We start from the raw sequence: 21,282 nt of genomic DNA on the forward strand, positions 1-21,282 counted from the left end.
AGTCCATCTCCATCTCGACGAAGGGGTTTTTGACCATCAGCACATGCAATGTATCTTAAAACACCAACACAATGATCCAAACAAATAATTTTTCTAAACGTAGTTTTTGGATGTAGTCTTTCCCCTGCACGTTGTATTTTCTTCTTGTAAGCCAACATTGTAGATCCATTTGTAAAGTGAATTAATGAATGCAGATGTTCGTGTGCAGTACTTCCGTCGTCTGCTACTAAATGACAACGGCAAATGGAATACTATTTTACATTAGGAGCACATGCTAGAAGAGTAAAGTCACTCTCATTTAAGAGTAAATGATACCATTCTCTTGGTGACTCTTCGTAATCCTTTGCCATGTCCGCTGGCGAAAGAGCTTTAATACCACTGACACTCAAAAGAGCCAGATAGTCACTTTTTGACAAAATAGACATATCTTAACTGGCTATTTAATATCAAAGAACTGAAATCTCAAAACTGTCTCACTAGACTAAGAGTCCTTACGAAGTTGTTAAATTTATCTACCAGTACAGCCTCCCCCACCCTAACTGATTATTTCACGCATGCGCTATTACCATGGTCAAAGCCTCGTTGAATTTGCTGATATGCAGAAAACGTGACGCCACGCTCAGATTTTTTTATTTCACGCATGCGCCATTAACAAGGGCAAAGTTCAAAAGATCGTTGTCTAGACTTGTTACTAACGATGCTAAAACAATTTGACTTGCTGTTCTGACACACCCCCCAAATCGCAACCCCACGTTAGGTTAGGCCAGGGTAGCAGAGGGTAGCAGAGCGTCACAGCATGTCTCAGCGTTACCCACAACATTCTCTGCTACCCTCTGCTACCCTGGCCTAACCTAACGTGGGGTTGCGATTTGGGGGGTGTGTCAGAACAGCAAGTCAAATTGTTTTAGCATCGTTAGTAACAAGTCTAGACAACGATCTTTTGAACTTTGCCCTTGTTAATGGCGCATGCGTGAAATAAAAAAATCTGAGCGTGGCGTCACGTTTTCTGCATATCAGCAAATTCAACGAGGCTTTGACCATGGTAATAGCGCATGCGTGAAATAATCAGTTAGGGTGGGGGAGGCTGTACTGGTAGATAAATTTAACAACTTCGTAAGGACTCTTAGTCTAGTGAGACAGTTTTGAGATTTCAGTTCTTTGATATTAAATAGCCAGTTAAGATATGTCTATTTTGTCAAAAAGTGACTATCTGGCTCTTTTGAGTGTCAGTGGTATTAAAGCTCTTTCGCCAGCGGACATGGCAAAGGATTACGAAGAGTCACCAAGAGAATGGTATCATTTACTCTTAAATGAGAGTGACTTTACTCTTCTAGCATGTGCTCCTAATGTAAAATGGTATTCCATTTGCCGTTGTCATTTAGTAGCAGACGACGGAAGTACTGCACACGAACATCTGCATTCATTAATTCACTTTACAAATGGATCTACAATGTTGGCTTACAAGAAGAAAATACAACGTGCAGGGGAAAGACTACATCCAAAAACTACGTTTAGAAAAATTATTTGTTTGGATCATTGTGTTGGTGTTTTAAGATACATTGCATGTGCTGATGGTCAAAAACCCCTTCGTCGAGATGGAGATGGACTTTTAGGTAAACCTCACTCTCATTACGAGAGAAGTGTATTTAAATTAGAGTGGTTACATTCGAGAGGAAAATTCTGTCGAAGTATACGTAATGAAATTTCTACCCTAGCGAGCAGAGGCGTTAGCAATCTAGAAAAATATGCTTCAGTGCATGAACTACACGTAAAATCAACGTGCAAGTGTGAAAGAGGTGAGGAAGGTATTAGAAGAAAATATGAAGCCAATGAAAAGAGAAGACAATTTTACAAAACTGAACGTGGGATGACCATACGAAAATCATACAGAGAAAAAATGCTTCAGAAACGTAAAATTATTACTGAACTAATGAATTTAGGTTTAAATAAAAAGGCAGAACTGCAAAGAAAAACTATCTTGAAATTACTGGAACTATTGTAATATCTTTAATAAATAAGAAGTAATACCTTGATATTTTATTTCCTAACACAAAAACACTTTTTGAATGTGATTATCTTAGAAATTTTATTTAGAACAGTCCAGTCCAACCTAGACTGCATAATGTGTAACAAAGAATTGACTCCATTTAATTTGTATTGAATTTTTGTCCAAGTTTGACTTAAATGTTCACAAAGGACTTTACTGTCCATGGTAAACTTTCCGTTTTCCATGCTTTTTATATGGGTGTCCAGGATCCTATCCTTGTTTTTAATAACAACAATTCCAAGGGGTTTTTGACCATCAGTACAGGCAATGTTTCTTAACACACCAGCACAATGATCCAAACAAATAATTTTTCTAAATGTAGTTTTTGGATGTAATCTTTTCCCTGCACGTTGTATTTTCTTCTTGTAAGCCAACATTGTAGATCCATTTGTAAAGTGAATTAATGAATGGAGATGTTCGTGTGCAGTACTTCTGTCATCTGCTACTAAATGACAACGGCAAATGGAATACCATTTTACATTAGGAGCACATGCAAGAAGAGAAATCACTCTCATTTAAGAGTAAATGATACCAGTATAATTTCTTTAATAAATAACAAGTAACATCTTGGTATTTTATTTCCTAACACAAAAACACTTTTTGAATTGGATTATCCTTGAAATTTTATTTAGAATAGTCCAGTCCAAGCTAGGCTGTATAATGTGTAACAGAGAATTCACCACATTTAATTTGTATTAAATTTTTTCCAAGTTTGACCTCTTTGGCATTCTGCTAGCGTGTCAATTGTGGTGTCTGCTTTTCTTAGCGTGTCTGTGCATACCTCTCTGGCGTTGTGCTAGCGTGTCAACTGTGGTGTCTGCTTAGCTTAGCGAGCCTGTGCATACCTCTCTGGTGTTCTGTTACCGCATCAGTGATGGTGTTTGGTTGGCTTAGTGTGTCTCTGCACATCTTTACGCCCTTCTGTTAGCGTCTCAGTGATGGTGTTTGGTTGGCTTAGTGTGTCTCTGCATATCTTTGCGCCCTTCTGTTAGCCTATCTGAGAGACTGCCTATCTATCCTTATCTAGGTAAGCGTATTTAGCGTATTTTGTAAGTAGAAGTTCGAAATTTTTGTATTAGATTGGTTAGATACAAGTCTAGATAACAATATTTTTAACTTTGACCGTGTTAATGCCGCATGCGTAAAATAATCAATTAGTGTGGATAACTCATTTAGTTTAGTGGCACATCTTTGAGAGTTCAGCTTTTTGTTTTTAAGTATAATTTACTCTTAAATTTAAATGACTTTGCTCTTCTAGCAGTTTCCATTTGCGCTCTGTATTTTTTTCTACAAGTATACATGTTTATCATGTTTACATCTCCGACTAGGAGAACACAAAAGAAACAGAATTTTTAAACAAAAAAAATGTCATGTTTTTTGTAGTTTTTTTCCCGTTATTGTTGATGTTTTTGCAAGTGGATGGTACGCCTTTTACTACAGGTAACGTTGCTTCTGTTACAAATGCGTGTTCTTTTTAATTAAACCACTATTAAACAATTAATCAAACAAACTTGCGATTTAAAGTCATTGAACTCCATGCGACAATAGCCTCAATCCGATGAGTCTGCATTTGGACTATAACCGACCTGATTTGACCCCCTGCGACAGTAACCTCAATCCAATGAGTCAGCATTTGGACTATAACCGACCTGATTCGAAAAATGCAGAATTGTGAATATTATTTATTTTTTTCAATGTAATTAATTTTTATTAATTATTATTTCAGTCTGATATAACATTGTAATCGTTAGAAACGAAAGGTATAAAATTTAATCTCTCGCATTTCTGATATTTTAAATAAATAATTTAAAAAAAAAAGACGTCCTTGAAGGCAGTAACTATTAGTGTCGTAGTCCTAATGTATTTTTTCGTAGGATTTCATTGTGGACATTCGTGTGTTTTACGCTTTAACGAAAAAGAAATGTTTCCATTTTTCATTGTTTCGAACTGTCGGCGATTTTTGTTACTGTAGTTAATTGTTTATAATTAAGGTAAGTTTTTGAGATTTTTTTTGGTTAAAAAGCTTAATTTTTTTTTTAATGTGAGTGATATGACGCTTTTTTACTTAGTATCTTTGGTACACCATCAACACTATTTTTTCATGTTTCCAGTAGAAACGTCTCCTAAAATATGCTGTCGTCGATTTGATTTTCTTAAATTATGATAAATATCCACAATTTTTATGCCTTCACCGCTTTTCTATGTCCACTATTCTTTTGTCATCACCATAAATTTATGTTGGTATCACATTTCACCTATTTTAATTGAAATGTATGAAAAATATTACTACTTGTATATACGAGGTTGATCAAAAATTACTAGCGAAATAAACATTATAAAATAAAAGATTTTAGAAGTCCAGATTTGAATTTCCGTGTGAAATAATGTAACGTATGAAAAAAATTAGTAATTGCATATACGGGGGTTGATCAAAAATTACTTATAGACGAAAGAATTAAAGATCTTTGTAGAAAAGGGGAAATTTGACTAGTTTATTTGAAACCGTTGCGTTGTATTTGATAAAATTCAGGAGAGAGGGATGGTTTGGACATATCAAAAGAATGATTATTACGTCGTGTACGTTATCAGCGATGAGTCGTACGTCTCTCTACGTTGTCGTTTAGTCGTTACATACCTAATGTTCCCTTGACATTGCATCTATGTGTGAAGTGACAGATATCATTTTGGTAGATGAGAAGGAACTGTGAACGTATATTTAACAAACAACTAGAAGAATAACTGTGACAGCTGAAAAGAAGAAGAATTGATTTGACTTTCTGACTACACCCTGTACAATTTGCGATAGACGAAAAGAAGAAGAAGAATTGACAGTTGGCTTCTGTGTCGTTACCGCTTTCATTTGACACCCCATACGTCAAAATCGGACCAATAGAAACGAAGATGTCGAATGTCACGTTCTGTTAGGCACTATACGGAAACGAAGAAGAATTGACAAACGAAAAGAAGAAGAAGAATTGACAGTTGGCTTCTGTGTCACCACCGCTTTTATTTGACACCCCATACGTCAAAATCGGACCAATAGCAACAAAGATATGCTGTAATGCCGTTTTGGCACTGCCTTTGTTTTTGTCTCAACTTATTCGCTACCCCCTCCACGTTCCAACGAGCCCTCTTACGTCAAAATCGGACCAATAGAAAAGAAGATATGACGTAATGCCCTTTTGGCACTGCCGCCATCTTTGTTTTTTGTCTCAACTTATTCGTTACCCCCTCCCCGTTCCGACGAGCCCTCTTACGTCAAAATCGGACCAATAGAAACGAAGATATGACGTAATGCCCTTTTGGCATATTCCGATGCGCACGCCACATACTGCGTTCAACCCCCTTTTTCATCCCCTTTCCAACGATACGTCACACGTCATCCTACGTTAAGCCGTTTGGCATTTATTAATATTTAAGGGTTGCGATTTAGGGGATGTGCCAGAACGCAGGTTGTCTATCTACTTATAGTTTTATACTTTTTTACCTATATATTTATAATTAATTTAAAAAAAGTTACTTACAACAACATAGGTATCGCCAGGTCACGTGATTTTTCTCGAGCGAACGGACTCGCTCAGTTACAACAGAGGACGCAAACAGCTATCGGTATACGCTGCTTCTCACACTGGTGCTTACCTATAGCGCTTTTCATTTATAATGCACGCGTAATTTGTTTAATCACATGGTAGTTGGAAAATTTCACCAAAAAAAACCTGTCTTTTTTAGAATATTTATTTTTAATATTAAAAAATACCCTGTCAAAATAACAATTGCACCTCTCTGTCCGGAAGGAATGTACATAGCTATGTATGTATAGTTGTGTATTTTATATTCGTTAATAGTATGTACAGATTCAGATGAAATCTTCTGAAGTTCAGATGCATCCCCTGAAAATAATCCTGGGACGCCCGTGCAAGTATCTTGCACAGTTAAAATCTCCCTCAAATCGCCTGGCCTGTTTATTTTTTTATATTTGAATATTTAAATTTACTTTAAAGTCACGTCAATGATATTTTTTGTAATAACAATTTTTACCCTTTTTTTAACTTTGGGGGGGATTTTTGGGGAAAATAACCGCTACCCTCCAGCCAGACCGGCATTTTTGTATTAGGCTATCATGGAAAAGTCACCTGAAAAATTTTCAGGTTGCCTAAAATACCTACTCAAAAATGTCTCACAGCTCTTATACAATACGATCAGCATATATAGCGAATTTTAATATCCATATAAGAACACTCAAAATATTTATTTTCATTCTTTCCTAATATCAGACAACGCCTTCGCTCTGAAAGTAATTGTACTAGATTTTGAGAATACCTTTCATAAAATAATCTGCTTGTGTTGTGTGACGCCGCCGACAGTATAATAAAATTGAAACTTTTAAAGATATAATGTCGCCTTTGTTGATAAAAATATGATACGAATAGCATATCCACTGTTACGAACACCCAGTCAATTGTCTTTCCTTACCAGTTAGTGGGAATAATACCATATCGTAAAGACTAAACGTCCTACTTACAAACTTTTTGCAGAGTGTGCAATTAGATATTAGATCAATAGGCCAAACGAAACTTTTTGCTGAAAAAGCACTAGATAAGATAATGCCCAGCTACCCTGTATAGTCCATTCACTCACGGTAAAATATTATAAAACCTTGAAATTTTAAAGAACCGTTAGGATTTTGGATTGACATGTTTGGGTGCACATAGCTAACACGCCAAAAAAGAGATATTGGCCGATGCATGTGTGATTTTGCCCTGGGGATGAGTTTCACCTTTCACCCCTTCTTGGGGGGTTAAAAAACAAAGGTTCAAAATAAGTCAAGGTTGAATAAACTGACTAATTCTAAGCAACTTTTGTTCTTTTTTATTCATCTACAAATAAACCAAGTCAATACTTTTCGAGCTATTTGCGACTGAATATGTTCATTTTTCAACAAAAAAAAAAAACACACGTTTTTCGACGGTTTTTGCGCAAACGACTCAAAAAGTAAGTATTTTATCGAAAAAAATATTGTAAGCAAAAATATATCTTATAAAAAATTGAAATAAAATGATGCATCTAATGGTAGGGGAACCCAGGCGGGGATTTTTGCAGTTACTGGAGTGCGTCAGGTTATCACATGGGGAGAAACCATATATCTACCATATATTGGCTTTTAATACAGGGGAATTCGTTAAGGGAGGCCCGAAAAAAATATACATCCTTAGAACAACTCGAAATCGTCAGATAAAGATAAGGTAAGTTTAGTATGTACATGCAAAACAGTGTATATTTAAAAAATCAGACGATTTGAGCGGGGCATAAGGAAATGGGTGAGTCACACAGTTTCACAAAAAAGCGAATATTTCGCGAAATGAATGTCAGATCGAAAAATTAAAAAGTACGTTCAATATTTTTCAAAAATCTATCGAATGATACTAAACACGACCACCCACGGAGAGGGGTGGGGGTAAATTTTAAATTGTAAATGTGAACCTCACGATATTTCGCGAAAAGAGTATGAGATCGAAAAACTGAAAATTACATGTATTCAATATTTTTAAAAAATCTATCGAAGTACACCAAACACAAGTTGAAAACTTTTATTAAGAAACAGACTGACTCCCGTGGGACATGGTAGTCATGGTCAGTTAGTTAGACGTTAGACTATAGGCAGGGATAGTTTAGATCGTGGGCTCAAACGCACCCAATGTGAGTTGTTTAGACATTTATTAATTTGGTTGGTTTTTACTATGTCTATGTTAAGTCAAGCTGAAAATGTACCTATACGTTTACGTTAATCTAAGATCTAAAGTAATATTTAATAAATAGCAATATACTAGTGGGTAACTGCGAGACTGGCAAGACTCTTGCTGCAAGACCAAGACCAAGACCAAGACTGGGAGTGCAATACCAAGACCAAGACCAAGACCAGGTGTATTGGTGCAAGACCAAGACCAAGACTGTGCAAGTCTCGTCTTGGTCTTGCATTTGGGCAACACTAATCTTGATTGTAAATTTTGTATAGAGTTTCTAATTGCATCTACTTTTGTTAATTATTGATAAAATTCCCGCGTTTATTAACTTGTTAATTAAATTTAGTGTTTGAATATATCACTTGCATTTAATTGAGAGAATACTGTGGGATTAATTATTTGATAATTTATAAATAATAATTATTGAACTGAAGTTCAATGTTGAACTACTGCTAGCTTGAAATGAAGTTGGCAGAATATGCGATAACTTTTTAAAAAAGAGCAATAATTTTTTCTTGGAACTTGGAATACTTTGGCATTAAATTATAAATGATTTATCAATTTTGTGAACTAATGTTCTGCTAGCTTGATTATCAAGTTAGCAGAACAGGCAATAACTAAAAAAAGAGCAATAAATTTTTTTTCTTGGAACATTAAATTTGCATTTAATTCAGAGAAAACTTTGGCATTCAATTATAAATGATTTATCAATTTTTTAACTACTGTTCTGCTAGCTAGATTATCAAGTTAACAGAACATGTGATACTTGATAATATAGCATTGATAATATAAATTGATAATCAAGCTAGCAGAACATTCAATAACCTAATAAAAAGAGCAATAAATTTTTTTGGAACATTAAATTTGCATTATGTTTACACTTAATTTGCAAATTAAATGCAAATTAATGTCCAAGATATTCTAATTATCTTAAGACCTTGCTTGCTAATAAAACATTGTAAATATTTAATATGTAAAATCAGTATTATGTTTAAATGCGTAAATATATTCTTAAAATTAATTTTTAAATATTCACACGGAAGAATTTCCTGTAATTTTTAAATCATTAGAAAAAGTATTCGGTTACTGATACTATAATATTCAGACAAATTCACAATTACCAAAGTTCAAAGCAAACACCAGATAAATCAGTTTTCAGTACAAAACTTTTTTAAACTGTCATAACGAGCACATCTAAATTATCCAAACCTGATAAATCACCAACTACAAAGGGTCCCAATATTGAGATGATATAGGCTAATAATAACACATCAGACTAATTGCTCACCGGTTAATTAAAAGTGTGCATGTAGTGGGTTAAATGCCAGGAATGCCAACCACAAAAATTTAAATTATTAGTTGGAAACCCAGGCGCCTACAGCGAAAATGTCGCTATTAAAATGTTTCATAAATATTTATGTCAAAAAATTACTGTTTCTGCGCATACTGCTTGTGACACATACAGAGTTAGAATAAAGTATGGAACCAAGCAAATACCTTTGAAACGAAAATAACACTATTTATGAAACTTTAAATGCAAGTGCAGTGATGCAAAAGGCATCTGATATCATATTTTTTGTTACTACTTAACTTCCGGTTTCATTATTTTTTTTTTGCAGATGTTAAAAGAACTTGTTATTTTTAATTCATAGATACATTCCAAGTTTGGATGAAAATACTCTTAAAACAAGAAATAAATCTCTTTACAGTTACAAAATAGGTTAATTTATTTACATTACACCAATGATAATAAAAATAAAAAAAAAATAAATTTAAATGTTGAAAATGCCGTTCACCTCCTGACAACGTGCAAGCCTATAAATAAATTTCTAAGTCACTTTCTAAGTCTCAAACCCTGCAAGCATAATGGTCGCCTAACGTAAACGCGTGATGCTTGATAACCAAAGAAAAAAATCTAACGGGTTGAGGACCGGAGAACGAGCGGGCCACTCTATGAATCCTCTACGTCAGCGGTTCTCAATCTGTGGTACATGTACCACTGGTGGTACATTTCATTTTTTGAGCTGGTACACAAAACGCAAAAACAGCCAAAATCAGCACCACTTTTATAGTTAATTAGATCACCTAATTAGATATGTATTTCAGTTAGGTGACAACAAAAATAATAAAAAGTATTTGGTGGTACATGACACAAAAAGATTGAGAACCGCTGCTCTACGTCCAATCCATAGATTTGTAAAATTTACCTCCAAAAAATGAAAATTCACCATAACCGATTATCATTAATACTTCTATACGATATTTTTCACTTAAATGAACCATTTTTAATACAACTTATTTCTGTCAATTAATTCAGCATCTAACAGTTACCTACTATACTAAATTCAAATAAGTCATGCAGTGCATGTAAACAACAATTTTAGTCTATAGTATGGATTATAAGATGGTACTCGTTTATTTCCTACTACCTTGTATTAATAGTAAAAATCATCTACAGACACCTTTTAACAATTTTTTTCCAAATTTGGTATGTGTGAATTAAAAATAACAAGTTCTTTTAAAATCTGCAAAAATATACAGGGTATTCTATTTAAAGTAAATAAGTTAAGGGTATTTCCGGTAAAACCGGAAGTGGAGAAGTAACAAAAAATATGGCATCAGATGCCTTTTGCATCACCGTACTTGCATGCAAAGTTTCATAAATATTGTTCTTTTCGTTTCAAAGATATTTGCTTGGTTCCTTATTATTTATCCCATTCCAGTACAGTCGAACCCGCTTATTAGAATCCCTGTTATAGGAATATCCCGGTTTATGGAATATAAATTCGAGTTCCCGAAACGTTTCCATTTACTCCTTAATAAATTTATCCTTTTATTGGAATAGGTTCTAATTAGATAATACCGATTATTAGCATATTTTGCAGGTCAACGACTATTTTTTTTTACAATTTTACTAAAAATTTAAATTATGTTTGGTTATTATGGTCAGTCGTCAAGGATTATGGATTAGATATTATTAGGGTAATAAATATTTATTACTTTGTTACGAGTACCAATTCGATTTTTAGCCGACAAATGCATGGGTCATAAAGTAATTTTTATTTGTCTACACAAAGGCACTGTTGCCTGCTATAAAATTGTTAGAAGCAGTTTATTTAGAATTCACCCAGAGAGGCTTATGGCTTTGTTAAATTCAATTCATCCATTTCTTGCCGCCAATAAAAGTTCCATTCAACCAATGGATTAAGGATAACCGCACGGATTAACAACAAAAAGCTATAATTACCGATAATTTCTCAAGAAAAAATAAGTAATTTTGTTATATGCATTTTAATAGGAAAATATTTACATATCTACATATTGCATACATTTTATATTAATTACCTACTGCTACTGTATTCATTCACATATATAATATAATGTAATTTGGTATTTAACACATACACAGATAAGTAGTAGTTACACTACTGTATTATTGAAGTAAAAAGACCTAAAACCATTTACATATACTGATTATGTAGGTGTACATATATTATGATATACATATTGGCATAGTATGTAAAACTACACATTGGCATAGTATGTAAATAATATTATTACGTATATTCGGTACACTTATTTCGACTAGCCACCAATGATCGGTTATTAGAATATCCCGGTTATAAGAATATTTTTGCCTGGTACAAAGGCTATTCCAATAAGCGGGTTCGACTGTATAGGGAAAAACGTTTATTTTAAGGGAAATACTTCTTGATACAAATTTGTTAACATAAACGTAGGGTTATATAAGATAATAGAACTATAGGCTTAACGATCCATACACTTTTGGATAAAATTGTTCCAAACATAATACTAACCACGTAGGCAAACATTGAATTATGGATGGTATTAGTGAGACACAGCTTGGAAACATTTTACTTAGATTTTAACCTAATATTTCGTTATGACGACTACCCAATTTATTATATTTTGTATTTCTTATGCGTTTCTTTGTAATAGGATGGTACCACCAGCCCCCTGATGTTCTCTATACTGGTTCCGTTGATCTTGGTTTTACTTTGCACCACGTCTAATGCATCTTTGAGTATATCTGTTACTCCAGTGAATAAGTGGTTAAGTCAATTTTTCTTAGTTTTCAGGAGACGAATTATAGCCCAGTCGGGATAGCATTTGACCTTGCATTAGAAGCTGCCCCATTTTTTATTTTTCTAATCTTTAGGGGGGGTCAATATTAGTACAAATTTAAAATCTCGACTGAATTTCACCGTTGCGTTAGCCGCCATCTTGATTTTAAACGAGAACCGTTTTTGCTGAATATCTCCGCCATTTTCAATTTTTTGACAAAAAGTGTAAAACTGAAATTGTTGAAAATACGATTTTCTATAATTTCATTTATTATAATTTTTTTCGTGCGGTCCATATTTTCCGAGTTATGAGGGGAAAATAGTGACAGTTGTAGCATAATTATTGAATTACTGAATTATCTCGTTTATTATTAGTTTTACAACAAATATTTACCCATACAAAAATGAAGACAATTAAATTTTGTACAATTTTGATGCCGTTCATTTTTTAGATAAAATCAATATTTAAGGTAGTACGTATGTGGTAAAAGTGCGAGCGTAATACCTGTGATTTTGTAGCAATTGTTTTTGTTTAATATCTCCGCCATTTTCAACTTTTCGGCAAAAAGTGTAAGCACTGAAATTGTCGCAATTACGATTTACTACAATTTTTCGAGAGAACCAGTGGCGGGTCTACAAGAGGGGGAAATGGGAAAATTCCCCCAACAGGGTCCAAAATTAAAAAAAATTGTTGGAACATCACGATATATTAGCTGACATAAAACTTAAAATATCGACAGACAAATTCAACCAATAAAACCCGCTAGTTAATAAAAATAAGTGAACTTAATGTATATAATATCTTTTTATGTCTTTTATATACTTAGTTTGGTTGATGTTTCATTGGAAGTTTCAAAAATTGTATAAAATATAATTCTCTTTATTTTTGTTTATGTACAATTATGTCGTAAAGTTAATAATAAATGAGACAATTCAATAATTATGCTTCCCCTCTGCTTCCATTATTTTCCCCCTTAACTCGGAGAATATTGATCGTATAAAAAAATTGTGCCAAAGAAATTGTAGGAAATTGCATTTCCAACAATTTTCTTTCCCACCATTTATGTCGAAAAGTTGAAAATGGCGGAGATATTAAGCAACAACAGTTCTCATTTAAAATCAATATGGCGGCTAATGAAACCGCGGAATTCAGTCGAGATTTTAAATTTACACTACTATTGATCTCTCCTAAAGGATATAATTATAAAATTTGGGGCAGCTCGGATACAAAATTCAATTCAATAATTATGCTCCCCCCACCACTTTTTAATATTTGCCCATGTAACTCGGAAAATATCAACCGCATGAAAAAAATTGTTAAAAAGAAATTGTAGGAAATTATATTTTGAACAATTTTAGTTGAAAATGGCGTAGATGTTGAACAAAAACAATTGCTATAAAATCGATCCCATCTTACGCTCGCGCCATTACCGCATACGTACTACCTTAAATATTAATTTTAGCAAAAAAATGAAAGAGATCAAAATTGTGTAGAATTTAATTCTCTTCAGTTTTGTACAGGTACATATTTGTTATAAAACTAATAATAAACGAGATAATTCAATAAATCAATAATAATTATGCTCCAACTGTCACTATTTTCCCCTCATAACTCGGAAAATATCGACCGCACAAAAAAAATTATAATAAATAAAATTATAGAAAATCGTATTTTTAACAATTTCAGTTTCTACACTTTTTGTCAAAAAATTGAAAATGACGGAGATATTGAGCAAAAACGGTTCTCGTTTAAAATCAAGATGACGGCTAACGCAACGGTGGAATTCGGTCGAGATTTTAAATTTATACTAATATTGACCCTCCCTAAAGATTAGAAAAATAAAATTTGGAGCAGCTCCTAATGCAAGGTTAGGCCTGTTATTCGTCTAACCCTACTGGACTATTACAAGTTTTGACAACATGTCATAAATCGATTTTATATGATGGAATGCTAAAACGTTAGTTTTAGCTTTAGTTTTAAAACTACTAAGTGAATAGGTTAATGAGATATGAGACTTAACCATTTTTATTCACCGTAGACTTACCCAGTTATTCACCTTGAAAATAAGTCAATCTATGTTTTTTATTTTTCGGTTTAATGACTTCATACTTAAAAAAGAATATATATTTATTTAAAATTTAACTAAAATAATTTTACAGTTTAAAAACATTTATTCTGAATTAGGTTGTATATCTTGGTCAGGATTAAAATTCCTCCAGGTCAGGATCATTGGTGACATCCTTTTTCGTTTTTAGATTTTGATAAAATGCATGGAATGAAGGATCTATTATTAAAGGAAATAAAGTCAATAATTATTTTTTCTTTTCTGTAGCTAACGGCACTGATTCCTTGTTAATGTTACGTAAACAAAATTGTTGACCAGTAATGCACAGTGCCCAGAGTGGACCAAAAACTTCAACTCGAATTAACTTGTTAAGCACAGTAAACGATTATTGATCATAACTGGGCAGGTTAATTTAACCATTTGTTTCCTAAGATATTATTTTATTAAATTTTTAGGTAAGTCCACTTAATCTAAATACTACATAAATTTCAAAGATGGACAAAGATATACATACGTATAACCTTGGCAAGAATCCGCTCACAACTTAACTACTTATTCACAGCATCTGAGAAGTCATTTTTACTCATTATTGCACTTAACCCATTTCGGCAAAAAATCGACTTAACCACTTATTCACTGGACCAACAGATATACTCCGAATAAAGATTAATTAATAGAGGTAATAAAACGCAACCCTGTCGCATGGCTCGTTCAATTCGTATATTTTTGGATGTTGTGTGTTCTATTTTCATTGGTACCGAATGAATCTGTTGGCAATTTTGACATTTAAGTCCTGTGTTTTGGCTATCTGCGGGGAATTTTCAGCCAAATCGAGAAAATATATTTTGGGAAAGGAGGAAAATATAAAAACAGTATTTTACCGTTTTCTACTCTAGAATTTGATTAAAAATCTTTGTCTTCAGTCAAAATAACTTGTTATAATGCCTTATAATGACATTTTTGAGTCCCTCCTTTTTAATAATTATTTTTTCCATTAATACTTTACGATCAAAAAAGCAAATTTGTTTAAATAAATACCAAATTACCAAATAGAAAAAAAAAGAAGAAGAGGAAGAAGACGGTTCCACCTTAAATGTTTTAATTTTAAATTCCGCAGAAGCTATACACCAATTTTCAGACAAATCGGAGATCCAAAATTTGTTTGATCAAATATTGAGTTTGAAATGGAATCACCCATAATAATATTATAAAATATTCTTTAAATGCTTTTCTATTTCTATTGGAGCAAGATAAAACTAAGAAACTTAGAACTTGATCGTCAGGATGGTATGCATACTTCTTTTGGAACTATATTTAATTTTAGGTTCTTCTATGAAAATCTAGTAAACCGATTGCATTTTTGCTATAGTATATTCTATGACATTAGAACTGTTACACCCAGAAGAAATCATTTTTCTGGAACTTAATTTTTTGGCAACATGGTACATTTTCATTAAGAATGAAACGATAACATTTGCATGACTTTTTGTTGACACATGTAATCAAAAAAAAAAAAACAATAATGTGTTTGGCGACCCCCTAGCTGAATACACTCCTATGAACGTCTAGACATTGACAAAATGAGATGATCGATGTCTGCTTGTGGCACCTCGTTCCAAGCAGCTTTAATTTCATGGATTAACTGTGCCAGAGTCTGTGGAGGATGGTGCAAAGTGAAGAGTCTCCTCCCCATCATATCCCACACATGTTCGATAGGATTTAAACGCAGTGAACGGGGTAGCCATGGCAAAAAATTACCGTTAGCTTCTTGGAGGAAGTCCATAGTTCGATGAGCAATATGGGGACGCGCATTGTTTTGCTGAAAAAGAACGTTTCGACGGCCGTCTAGATAAGGCAGTAAAGTGGTTTCTAAGATGTCATCAACATAACGCGCATCTGTCATACTGCCTTGAATAAACAAAAATTGTAATCGGCTACCAGAAGCAATAACCCCCAAACCATTACTCCAACTCTTCTTGTAGATGCCTCTTAAACCCTTAACAGCAAATCTTGTTCCTCTCCACGGAGGCGTCTTATCATCTTACGACCATCATGCATACCTAAACAAAATCACGATTCATCGCTGAATTCTGCATTATGCCATTCTGCCACCCAATGCTGCCGTTCTCTGCACCAATTCAAACGTTGATGACAGTGGTCCGCAGTCAAAGGAAGCACTCGTCGTGGGCGGAATGAAACCAGTCCAAACGCTCGAATGACACTGTATATGGTACCTATAGTAAAAAGTCTACCTTCTGCTCCAAACCATTGGTCAGAGATTTGAAGCGTGCGTAGTAGCAAAACGGTTTCGCCGAGCCAGTAGTCTAAAGGGCCTATCTTGATGCCCTGTGGTACGCCTCTGTTGACCATTTGGTCTTTTTCGTGTTCATCTATCTTTGTTTGTCCACACACGATACACTCGCATAACTGTTATTGCAGTACAATTAACACTACGGACAATTTCGCGATACGACAAACCCATTTCTCTATAGGAAATAATTCTACCCCTGTCAAAATTGCTAAAATGGTGGTAACTTTTGGTGTCTTCCAACTCGAGACATATTCTTGCACTGAATACAATTAGACTGAGGAAAAATAACTAAAAATTTCTGTACCAACCGATCTTCATAAATTGATCTTTTCACAAAAAAATTTAAAGATAAAACTTAATTTTTACAACTATAAAAGATAAAATATTGATATTGTTATCATAGTATGCTTTAAATATAGTCATTTTGCTGCCAAAAAATTAAGTCCAAGAAATGATTCCTTCTACGTGTAACACTTCTAATGTCACTGAGTATATTTATACTCTGGGCTAATTAGCAAAATACAAGGAAAAGTTATTTACCAGCCATTTTATTGCTGGAATCGAATCTTATTATTGTATGTATTAATAATATAGATATGCAAAGTCCGCAGATAGTGTGGTACTTTTTTTTTATAAACAAAATGGCGCCCGAAAATCGTGTTTTTTTCAATTTTTGCTTTATAACTAAAAAGATTTTAACTTTAGACCAAAAACACCCAAATAAAAATTCACCGCAATTAAATTCTGCATAGAGACGTGTTTTTTCCGATATACTTTGACGAAAACTTTCCCCGGAAAAAGCGGGTTTTTCTACAACAAAATCTTTAATTTCCAACTAAACTTTTAGATAAGTAGTTGTTCACCAATAATTAAATAACTTGCTAAAGTAAAAGCCCTTTCCGTATGTATTATAATTCCAGAAGTATATGGAAATTGAATGAACGGTTTAGCAACAATTAAAATGTAAATTAAAAATTTACGGTGGCCATAATAACGACAATGATTATTATATAGAAGAATAACTATGATTTTTTCATACAAAGATACTATACCTATCTAATTTACTTTACAGAATTGAAATTGGACTATCCAAGCAGCCTCAGGAATATTTTAAAATTATAAACAATTTTTTGGTTTATAAACAAATAGAATTCCTCGGGAAATATTAAACTAAATTAAATTGTGAAAACGGTTTTCAAAAGACAGCGGCAGGACGCTTCTTTAAAAAAAAACGTTTAATTATGATGAGTGGTTCCTGCGATACAATCGGTCAAAGTTGACCGGAATTTACGGCAAAGATATAAACAATAGGTCCATAATTTTCAAACCATCACCTTTTTATTTTTGTCATCTTTCTCTACACCAATTTTCATATCTTTAAAACTCTCATAACATATATTATTATAATAAAAACTATCGATAATACGTGTGAAAATTGCCAAAAATAGCAAAATTCCAATCAAAAATTAGGTTGAAGAAAACGTAACCCTCAAAGTTCAAAATCGGTATACGTTAACAAAATGCATTTTCTCGGCTTCCCATGGAGCAATTTCCGTCATTCTTTTTTTATTCCCTAATAACTCGAGTAGAGCCATCGAACTAACGCATTAATAAAATGTCAGACTTGCTTTTGTTTTGTTATAATAGATTAATTTATTTATAAGAACAGAAAATTACATATTTTTCCAGTTGTAGGTTTTTTTTAGATAAACTTACTACAAGTGTACCTTTTAAAGTTAAAAACATAAATATTCTCATTTGAAAGCTGTATAATTATTTAAACAATTTTTATTTAAACAAATTAAAATATTGTGTTATAGTAAATAAATTAATTTATTATAGCAAAAGAAAAGCAAGTTTGACATTTAATAATGCGTTAGTTCGATGGTTCTACGCGAGTTACTTGGGAACAAAAAAAGAATGAAGGAAATTGCTCCATGGGAAGCCGAGAAAATGCATTTTTTTAACGTATACCGATTTTGAACTTTGAGGGTTACATTTTCTCCAACCTAATTTTTGATTGGAATTTTGCTAGTTTTGGCAATTTTCACACGTATTATCGATAGTTTTTATTATAATAATATATATTATGATGATTTTAAAGATATGAAAATTGGTGTGGGGAAAGAGGACAAAAATAAAAAGGTCATGGTTTTAAAATTATGATCCTATTGTTTATATCTTTGCCGTAAATTTTGGTCAAATTTGACCGGTTGTATCTCAGGAACTACTCGTCATAATCAAACGTTTTTGCTTTTAGAAGTAGCGTCCTGCCGCTATCTTTCGAATACCGTTTTCAAACTTTAATGTAGTTTAATATTTCCCGAGATATTCTATTTGTTTTTAAGCCAAACAATTGTTTATAAATTTAAAATATTACTGAGGCCGCTTAAATAGTCCAATTTCAATTCTGTAAAGTACATTAGATAGGTACAGTATCTTTTTATGAAAAAATCATAGTTATTCTTATGCATCATAGTTATTGTCGTTATTATAGCGACCGTAAATTTCTAATTAACATTTCAATTGTTGCTAAACTGTTCATTCAATTTCCATCGGATTCTGGAATTATAATATATAAGGAAAGGGATTTTACGTTACCAAGTTATTTAGTTATTGATTCACAACTACTTATTTAAAAGTTTAGTTGAAAATTAAAGATTTTGTTGGAAAAACTCGCTTTTTCCGGGAAAAGTTTTCGTCCAAGTAAACCGGAAAAAACACGTCTCTATGGAGAATTTAATTGCGGTGAATTTTTATTTGAGTGTTTCTGGTCTAAAGTTAAAATCTTTGGAGGTATAGAGCAAAAATTGAAAAAAACACGATTTTCGGGCGTCATTTTGTTTATAAAAAAAGTAGCACACTATTTGTGGACTTTGCATATCTATATTATTAATATATGCAATCATAAGATTCGATTCCAGCAATAAAATTGGTGGTAAATAACTTTTCCCAAAAATGGCCTATTCTCCGATAATCAGCCCAGACTGATATATAGGGTGTCCCAAAAGTAGTGGAACGGTCGAATATTTCGCGAACTAAACATCGGATCGGAAAACTGAAAAATACGTGTTCAATCATTTTCAAAAATCTATCCAATGACACCAAACACCAACCCCCACTACACCCCTTGGAGGTGGGGGGGGGGGGGTACCTTTAAAATCTCAAATGGAAACCCCTAGTTTTTCTTGCAGATTTGGATTCGTTACGTAAAATTAAGCAATCTTTATTCAAGACATTTTTTCGAACTGTGGATAGATGGCGCTATAATTGGGAAAAACGATTTATCCTGATACCATAGGTAAATTATAGAAATGGTCTAATATCTCTAGAAATAGACTTCCAAATGAGAAACCAAAAAACAGGTTTTTAATATTTTTCGAAAACCTATCGATAAACACCAAAAATGACCCTCCAAACCACCCCCTGGAGACGGGGTGGAGGGTAAATTTAAAATCTTAAATAGCCCCCACTTTTTATTGCAGATTCGAATTCGTCATGAAAAATTAAGCTACATTTATTCGAAACATTTTTTAAAATTGCTGATAGATGGCGTTAATAAACCTTTTTTTTCCCAATTAAAGAGCCATCTATCAACAATTCTAAAAAATGTTTCGAATAAATTTTGCTTAATTTTTCATGACGAATCCGAATCTGTAATAAAAATGGGGGTTGCTATTTAAGATTTTAAAGTTACCCCCACCCCACCTCCAGGAGGTGGGTTGGAGGGTCATGTTTAGTGTTATTCGATAGGTTTTCGAAAAGTATTAAATACCCTTTTTTTGGTTTCTCATTTGGAAGTGTATTTCTCGAGATATTAGACGTTTCTATAATTTACCTATGGTATCAGGATAAATCGTTTTTCTCAATTATAGCGCCATCTATCCACAGTTCGAAAAAATATCTTGAATAAAAGTTGCTTACTTTTACGTAACGAATCCAAATCTGCAAGAAAAACTGGGGGTTTCCATTTGAGATTTTAAAATTATCCTCCACCCCACCTCCAGGGGGTGTAGTGGGGGTTGGTGTTTGCTGTCATTGGATAGATTTTTGAAAATGATTGAACACGTATTTTTCAGTTTTTTGATCCGATGTTTAGTTCGCGAGATATTCAACCGTTCCACTACTTTTGGGACACCCTATAATATATACGGCTCTATAAAATTTAAGTTACTGTCTTATTTGGAATATTTATGTATCAGAAATAATAAATGTTATAACAATATTTTTTCTTTCAGTTTGGATGCAAGGGATGGTCCCATTGATAAAGCGTCTCATTTGGCTATGAGTGATGACTTGGGTTCACGAAGTTATTTTATAACTGAAGATGAACCCTCAAAAGCTAGACTTAGGATACAAAATGTAAATATGCACGACCAAGGAGTCTTTAGATGCCGGGTAGACTTTGTCAATTCTCCGACAAGAAATTACCAGGTTAATTTAACATTAGTAGGTAAGCTAGTTTAATTGGCTTTTACAATTTTACATTGTTGAATGGGTTAGATAAAAATACTTCTTGTGATTGTTAGCAGATTACCTGAGTATACGTATTAGTGCATCTTAACTTCAATGACTTGTGCCAATGGTTAGTAATAAATATCACCTTTATGGTTAAAAAAAATAAAAACACATTTTGGCAAAGCCAAATGGAATAAATTCATTATTTCGTTAACCGGCGACTTTAAGGAAAAATCCCGAAACAGGTCGATTTTTATTTTTAAATTATGATTTTTTACATATATACCATACTATTACTGATGGCATCCATCTAGGCGTGATGACGTAATCGATAAGTTATTTAAATAAAAATATGGCTCTGGTACTAGCTTATTTAAAAGGTTATTCAATCATCTATTCAATAATACATACACTAACATAAGTATTTATACTAACATAAGTATTTATAAAAAATGTTTTCTTTGATTTTATTAATTTAATTGAAAAAGACTGTATGACTTGTACACATTTCTAAATGTAGGCCAGACCGACAACAGGTGTATGTTTTTAAAAAATTGATAGTGTGTAAATAGAT

The 21,282-nt window shown here is 33.1% G+C and overlaps 1 protein-coding gene across 3 annotated transcripts in view; it reads left to right on the plus strand.

The window, feature by feature from the left end:
• The window catches only part of LOC114329157 (hemicentin-2), an 869,111-nt gene that overhangs the window by 246,941 nt on the left and 600,888 nt on the right, over positions 1–21,282 (plus strand). For all 3 annotated transcript variants that reach the window (XM_050654496.1, XM_050654495.1, XM_050654497.1), the window contains exon 3: positions 20,489–20,703. In XM_050654496.1, the coding sequence (XP_050510453.1) occupies positions 20,489–20,703 (215 nt within the window). The remainder of the gene's footprint in view (positions 1–20,488; positions 20,704–21,282) is intronic.

The sequence above is a fragment of the Diabrotica virgifera genome, chromosome 6 (genome assembly GCF_917563875.1).
Source record: "Diabrotica virgifera virgifera chromosome 6, PGI_DIABVI_V3a".
Classification (NCBI taxonomy): domain Eukaryota; kingdom Metazoa; phylum Arthropoda; class Insecta; order Coleoptera; family Chrysomelidae; genus Diabrotica; species Diabrotica virgifera.